We start from the raw sequence: 7,920 nt of genomic DNA, 5'->3' as shown, positions 1-7,920 counted from the left end.
TGAGGATGTAGTAGAGGTGGACATGGAGAGGAGTAGTGTGCTCATGAGAGAGAGAAAATGAAAGATTTTTTCAAAAATTTATAATTATAACATAGTGACAATGTAAAACAACTGTTATCTTAACATTATAATATTTAATTTGTCAAAATACTAATCTATTACAATTTTAAAATTTAAAATAAAATTTTAATAATGACAATTTAAAATCATCAAAATGTAAGAATCAAAATCATCAAAATTTGTAAAACTATCAATGTTAACTGAATTGGATGAGAAAAAGGTAACAATGTATCAATTTTAAAAATAAAGAGTTATAGAAATAATATAAAATACCTCAATATTAATTAATTATAATGACTAAAACAATATTTAAACTTAAATTTAAATTTAGGTGTGGAAATGTACTTGAGAAAATCTTTATGTTATTTTACCTAAGATTTATAATTTGGATCACATGCTGTGATTCATAATAAAATATTTATTACTTTAAATATTTTTTAATATGTATTTGACGTTTTATTTAACATCCGTTTTTCTTTAAAATAAGATAAAAACTCAATAACCAACCACTCCAATTCAAATGAAAAAGTTCGTCGAGTTATTGAATGCAACTGTGCTAATTACTCAAATAAAAAGTTTTGGTAACTCTGATGGTCTTAACGATAACTATCTTTTGTAAAGAATACTTGTACTATAGAAAAAATGATAAAAATGAATGAAATTCACTATTTTATTTAAATAATTTTAAACTAATATGTTTTTTGGATAATCAATTTAAACTAAATATAATAATTTATCTATTTCACGATTACATTAACATCGCCTGATTTTTCTAAATTCAGTCTAAACCGTACCATAAACACTGCGTTCTATTGTAATAACCACTGTGATTCACATATGATTTACAACACATTTAATTTCCTTCCTGAAATTTTGTTTTCAGTCTCTTTAGTTTGACAGTGTTACTTGCTCGTAGTTCCTTTGTGTTCTTCACTTTTCACAGTCCTATTCAGCGAAGAAAAAGAACAAAACAAGAGAAATAAAAGCATAATAAGCAAAATATTTTTTTAACCAAGACAAAATTTGTGGCGTTCGAGCCTACTAGGTTTGGGCCTTGCACTGTCACGTACTCGAGTGTCGGCTAGATAAGAAGGCTATTCACAACTGTGGTACCTGTCTCTCACAGTTCCCACATAAATTATTTTTCCATTCTATTTTACTTTCCTTTTTTCTTTTTAACATTACTTGGTCTTACGAAATGATTACGTGCCAACTTTTATCATGATGGAAAATTCCAAATTCTCCATGTGATTCCCATCCATGCATGCATCAAATTTCATCATCACATTGAATTTCTCTCTATAAATATGCTACTCGTCTCATCCATCTCATCATATTAATCCCTTTGAGTATCTCTCTTTCTCTCTCACACACACACATACACACTCACTTCTCGAATTTTCTAGCAAACTCTATAGCCACCTTTAATGGGCTTTGCGTTGTTGAAGAGAAAGAAACTAACAAACGTAGCTTAATCTGCTTGTGTTGTTGTTCATTCAACATGGAAGGAGGAGTACCAGAAGCTGATGTTTCTGCCTTCAGAGAATGTTTGTCTCTATCGTGGAAAAATCCTTATGTTCTTCGCCTTGCTTTCTCTGCTGGAATTGGAGGCTTTCTCTTTGGCTATGACACTGGTAATTAATTAAATAAAGCTCTCATAATATTTAGTTTATTGATTTATATATGAATTATGACACCACTTTTATTTGTTCACAAATACCAAAAGTGTAGTGTTGATGTTGATGAATATATGATATGGGTGTGTGCAGGAGTAATATCTGGAGCTCTTTTGTATATTAGAGATGATTTCAAAGAGGTGGATAGAAAGACATGGCTGCAGGTAAAAAACTTAATAAGATTATGTGTATTCTATTTATGTATTTATGAAACATGTTCATGAAGTATCATGAAAGGATTTTTAGTTTACCTTTTTCTTTTTTATTTTTTCTTCCCAGATTTGTTCTTTTTTATGGACTTTAATGCCCTCGTTGTTGTTCATTCATATATAACCGATGGTCTAAAGTAAAATTAAGAAACGTAAATAAGCACTAGATGAGAAGTTGATAACAGCACTGATTCCCAGCAAGATAAAAGATGATATTCGTGAAAATGATTTCCCATTAATTCTATTTTACAATCTCCATGATCGGTTGAAACACTCTTTTTAAAAAAATTTAAAAATTGTTATTTTTTGTGGGTCTCTTTTCTTATCTAAAAGTTTCTTTTTATTTTATAATTTTTTAATAAATTTTAATTAATAAAAAATTATGAATTAGAAGAAGTGTATTAATTAGTGAGAATCTCAACGCAATAATGTGCAAGACTCTAACTACATGTAATTAAATGAGCATTTATGTATTAGATGATCTCATCCCCCATTGCCACATGTTGTACCACCAAAAAAAATTGAAGAAAAAGGACAGATGATATCAATGTCATAAGGATGTGAAAAAAAACTTTTAAAAAAAATTGAGCTAGTAAATACAGATTGTTACGTGGAATTAACAAAACTAAAATTCCGTAGATATCATAGTCATTTATATTTTCAGAAAATACTTATTTTTTATTATATTACAACAAAATAAGAACTTTTTTTGAAGACCACAATTATTTGATTCATTATTATCTTCATATATATATTTTTTTTACGATTAGTTGAGTTTGGGAAACTTTCGATTTTCACTCCATCAAAGAAGGTTGTGGACCCGAATTTAAACTTTGAATTTTGGCCACAAGTTTGTGGTCCCCATATCTCAAAATTTAGAACATCAAGAAGCTCGATCGAACATAAATTTTTCGATATTCTCACTCTGAATCTACATCATTCCATTCAAGGAAAAGCAGTATTTTAACAAATAACCTGAATATGTAGCTAGACAAATATGTGGAATATATATAATTCTACCATTTGACATAATTTACGTTAGATTTTTGCCAACAACAACTTAGAAGGGCCTAAAGGCCCATAATTGTTTTTAATACATAGGCCCACAATCCTCTTATTAATGTTATTATCAATTTTCCCTAAAGTTGTGACATTCCTAAGCTTTTACTTAATGGATTTTCTTTTTCTAGTCCAATAATCTAAAATTGATTTTGTTTGTATCCTCAATATTTGCTAAGTAAAATAACTATGTTATAGAAGTTACTTTAAGTAATTTTTTTCCCTCCTAGTCTGTTATTACGAATTTAATGTTTTATAATATTTTATAATGTTTTCTTCTTAGAAGGAAGAATAAACAAAGAAAATAATGATACAGAACACAAATTTTCCCCTTATGATTCGAATTAGAAGCTAATAAAAGATTTTGAAGGGTTTTTTTTTTTTTACTGAAAATAAAAAAAAATTCTAATAAAAAAATTCTCAACATGTCTAACTTTTATCCAAAATTATAATCACTTACAGATTCTTTTTCTATTTACAAAGACACTCAAATGTTAAGTTGTTATGTTAATTGCATCATAGTCCATAGCAATAATAATTGAACATTGGTGTTCATAAAATAGGAAGCAATAGTGAGTATGGCTCTTGCTGGAGCAATCATAGGAGCTTCAGTTGGTGGATGGATCAACGATCGATTTGGAAGAAAAAAGGCAATAGTTCTAGCAGATACCCTTTTTTTTATAGGGTCTATTGTGATGGCTGCTTCCATCAACCCAGCTATTCTAATTGTTGGTAGAGTTTTCGTTGGCCTTGGTGTTGGAATGGCCTCAATGGCATCACCTTTATACATCTCAGAAGCATCACCAACCAGAGTTCGAGGTGCCCTTGTTAGTCTCAATGGATTTCTCATCACAGGAGGACAATTCCTTTCATATGTCATCAACTTGGCCTTCACAAGTGTGAGTTCAACCTCTTTAGATATTTTCATCATAAGTCATTTGTCACATGGAGTTTTGCATGAATACAAGTAAAAAGTGTTTAACAGTTTTTTTTTTTTTTTTTCAAAAAAAAATCTTTATTTTTAATAGTGAAACTTCCAAAAACTCTACTAAACTCTTGTCCAACCAAACTTATAAAATATGTCAGTCACATGAAGAGATAATAATATGCTCTTTAGTTTACTTTTTTTTATTATTCATTAGAATTATATTGATGATACCACGGTTCCAAATTAGAACTTTGTGCATACTATTTTAAGTTTTCACCACATGATTATCTTTAATTCATTCTTTCGAGCACATTCTTAATTATTATTTAAAATTTAATTATTAAGATCGACAAAATTGCAGACCTTATTTCGTATTTAACTAGTTTTGTTCATAATTTTATAATTTTTAAGTATACTAATAATGAAGAGCATGTTAAGAAAATATCTTAGACAATATGTTATTAGTGATCATTTTGCGACAAGTGGGATTTTTCTTTTTCAGTATTTAATAGGCTCTGTGAAGAATATGTTACTAAATATATACAATATTTTTAATTACATTTCGTGATTTGATGAGTCATGAGAATTCAGTGGCAAAGATAAATTTTATCCTTTAAATAAACATGTTTACAAAAGGTTTGTTTCAACATAAATTATGTTGTATAGATTTGTATAACCTAGATGTTTTAAATCATTTGTTCAGGCACCAGGAACATGGAGGTGGATGTTAGGAGTAGCAGCAGTACCAGCTTTCACACAAATAATATTGATGATGTTGCTCCCAGAGTCACCTAGGTGGCTCTTCAGAAAGGTTCCTTCATAATCATCACCTTTTATAAGTAGTTTTTCTAATGATAATACCTAGCTACAATTTTTTAGGTGTGATTGTGTTGTTTTTTAATTAGAATTAAAGGTTTACCTTTGTAACTTACTTAAATATATATTAATGAGTTTACATTAAATGCAAGCGCATACTATCGATATAAAACTTTAATTTTGATTGTAAAATAACACCAATCTTACCTAAGCAATTGTAACTAAATTTTGTCATTTTTCTAATTTAATTTTTCTGGTCAAAACCATTATATTTACTTTTCTGGGTCTTAACAGGGGAAAGAAGAAGAAGCAAAAGAAATTCTAAGGAGGATATACCCTCCCCAAGATGTTGAAGATGAAATCAATGCTCTGAAGGAATCAGTTGAAATGGAAGTCAATGAAGCTTCAGCTTCAGATAAAGTCAGCATAATGAAGCTGCTGAAGACTAAAACTGTGAGAAGAGGTTTATATGCTGGAATGGGCCTTCAAATCTTCCAGCAATTTGTAGGGATCAACACTGTGATGTACTACAGCCCCACCATTGTTCAGTTGGCTGGTTTTGCATCCAATAGGGTGGCACTGCTTTTGTCTCTTGTCATTGCAGGGCTAAATGCATTTGGTTCTATTTTGAGCATTTATTTTATTGACAAAACTGGGAGGAAGAAGCTTTTGTTGTTCAGTTTGTCTGGTGTTGTAGTGTCCCTTGTTGTTTTAACTGTTGTTTTTCATGAGACTACAACTCACTCCCCTATGGTAAGCACAATTGAAACCTCTCACTTCAACAACACTACTTGCCCTGATTACAGAACAGCTTTGAACCCTGCTGAATGGGATTGCATGAAATGCCTCAAGGCTTCTCCAGAGTGTGGCTTTTGTGCTTCTAGGGCTAATAAGGTAAATTTGTCATCACCCCTTTTATATTAAGAGTTTTTTTAGATTATAAGCTAAAACTAACTTATATTCAAGTTAAAAAAACATACTTTTAGAAAAATTAATAGGAAGGGATTTTTTACAAGCATATGTTAATTTTAGTTATAAAAAAGTTTATTTTATTTTTCATTCTTACTTTTTTCTCTTAAGTACTTTTAGAAAATTGAAACTAAACATGCCCTAACTACGCAAGTACATGAAGAGATTTTCTGATTCAGATTTGGATCCTCTATTGTATAAGATATGTTCCAATTGTTGAGAAAAAGACACAAATATTAATTACTGTAACTTCCAACCATTTATGGTGGGTCCTTATTTGATAAATTTTTTTGTCTGTCTCTCTAATACCACCATATTATTATGTTACTCAACATCACAAGAACCATCATATCCTATATTAGCATACTTCACATACCCTAGTAGTCTTTATTAAGCTTTATGTTACTAAACTATAATAATTATTGCATCAATTTAGGAAAATGGTTATCTGTACACTAGAATTCCTAGTCCCAACACTACCCCAATCACTCTTATCATTTTTCAATTAAGTTCCAAAAGTCCTAACACAAGTACCAATTATTCTACAGCTTTTACCTGGGGCATGCTTGATCTCCAATGACACATCACAAGATCAGTGCCAAAATGAGGAGAGGCTATGGTACACTAGAGGGTGCCCTAGCCAATATGGATGGCTTGCATTGATTGGCCTAGGACTCTACATCATATTCTTCTCACCAGGGATGGGAACAGTTCCATGGGTTGTGAACTCTGAGATCTATCCTCTAAGGTACAGAGGGGTATGTGGAGGAATGGCATCTACCTCAAATTGGGTCTCAAATCTCATTGTGGCCCAGTCCTTTCTGTCCCTCACACAAGCCATTGGGACCTCATACACATTCATGGTGTTCATATTCATCACTATTGCAGCCATTATCTTTGTCATTATTTTTGTGCCTGAAACCAAAGGACTTCCAATTGAGGAAGTGGAGAACATGCTGGAAAGAAGATCTTTGAACTTTAGGTTTTGGCAGACAAGTCATGACTCTAGTGAAGTAGTGCCAAAGCAAAAGAATCATCAGTCAGTTTGAGTAATGAGTTATGTATATTGTGACATTAATTATTAATGTAGTAGTACATGTAAGGAACTAAGGGGTTTTGGACAATAACTAAAAGAGCAAGATGCAGCATGTTAGATTAACGTTATAGATTTAATGCTTTGGATTATGTGTAAGTTTGGGTCTATGTGTATACTATTTAATATTTATTTTCTGTAACAAGTTGGTATTCTGAGCCCACAAAATTGCAGTGCTGTTTAGGAATCTGAGGTCAAGAAAGGAAATTAGCAGAATATAATTTATCTGTTTACTATACTATTATATAAAATGAATGTCCTAGACTTGCCACGTGTCTTCTTCCCGCTCATTTTATCAGGCATAACTTTACTACACTCTTTATTATTATTATTAAAATGAAAATGTACATAAACAAAAAATACACAAAATCATAAATTAATTAAGAATAATATCATAAAATAATATTGTAATCAATATTTAAAATATAATAAACACATTTAAAATATAAAAAAAAACGTTAATTCATTTTTATAACATATACGATAATCTTCAAAAAAAAATATAAAGTAAATAAACACAAGTAACATCATTCACAAATATAAACTATGCTAAAAAAAATAGTAAAACTAAAAAATAATAGTTTACTAATACTATAAATTTAATAAATGATAAATAAGAGAGGTATGGTTGTCACCATCTGACAGTGAGTCAATGACATGTTGAAGATCTTCAAATTAAACATATCATCCACTTAAGAGATTAGTCAAAGTTTAATAATGTCTAATTTAACTCAAGATTTTATTTATCAAATTGAAGGTCAACAAAAATGATCATCAGAGAAAATTTACCTTTAATGTTATGAATCTTTTTAAGTATATATATTTCTTAAAGCAGGATTTTAGTGGTTGTAAGGAGTATCAAACTTATGTAATGAAGAACACAAGTTCAAATTTTAAATTCAACTAACATCTATAACACATATAAATGATCCTAAAAAATATTAAAATAAAAATAATAGTTAATTAATGCTATAAATTTAATAAAATCAAAAATATTTTACAACAACAATATAATAGTGAAGAATATAAAATAACTAGAAAAATAATAACATTAAAATAAATATAAACATAAATTAGTACTATTGTAGTAATTATTACTACAATAATAAT

General features: G+C 29.6%; 1 protein-coding gene across 1 annotated transcript; it reads left to right on the top strand.

The window, feature by feature from the left end:
• Nucleotides 1-1,381: 1,381 nt before the first annotated feature.
• On the top strand, nucleotides 1,382-7,081 carry LOC109808198 (putative inositol transporter 2). The gene is made up of 6 exons (XM_020371089.3): nucleotides 1,382-1,694; nucleotides 1,830-1,900; nucleotides 3,568-3,903; nucleotides 4,636-4,743; nucleotides 5,043-5,642; nucleotides 6,266-7,081. The coding sequence occupies exons 1-6, from the start codon at nucleotides 1,562-1,564 to the stop codon at nucleotides 6,764-6,766; spliced, it is 1,749 nt and encodes a 582-aa protein (XP_020226678.1). The 5' UTR covers nucleotides 1,382-1,561; the 3' UTR covers nucleotides 6,767-7,081.
• The last annotated feature ends 839 nt before the right edge of the window (nucleotides 7,082-7,920 follow it).

Source organism: Cajanus cajan, chromosome 1, assembly GCF_000230855.2.
Source record: "Cajanus cajan strain Asha chromosome 1, NIPB_CcT2T_4, whole genome shotgun sequence".
Taxonomy (NCBI): Eukaryota; Viridiplantae; Streptophyta; class Magnoliopsida; order Fabales; family Fabaceae; genus Cajanus; species Cajanus cajan.
The sequence above is the reverse complement of the archived record's forward strand: the minus strand, read 5'-3'. Positions and strand labels throughout refer to the sequence as shown.

What these genes read in the sequence shown, in the direction of transcription:
- LOC109808198 (XM_020371089.3), top strand. Translation starts at nt 1,562, where the DNA reads ATGGAAGGAGGAGTACCAGAAGCTGATGTTTCTGCCTTCAGAGAATGT. An exon ending in ATAGAAAGACATGGCTGCAG is followed by an intron (nt 1,901 to 3,567) that starts GTAAAAAACTTA and finishes TTCATAAAATAG; the next exon opens with GAAGCAATAGTGAGTATGGC. An exon ending in TCAACTTGGCCTTCACAAGT is followed by an intron (nt 3,904 to 4,635) that starts GTGAGTTCAACC and finishes TCATTTGTTCAG; the next exon opens with GCACCAGGAACATGGAGGTG.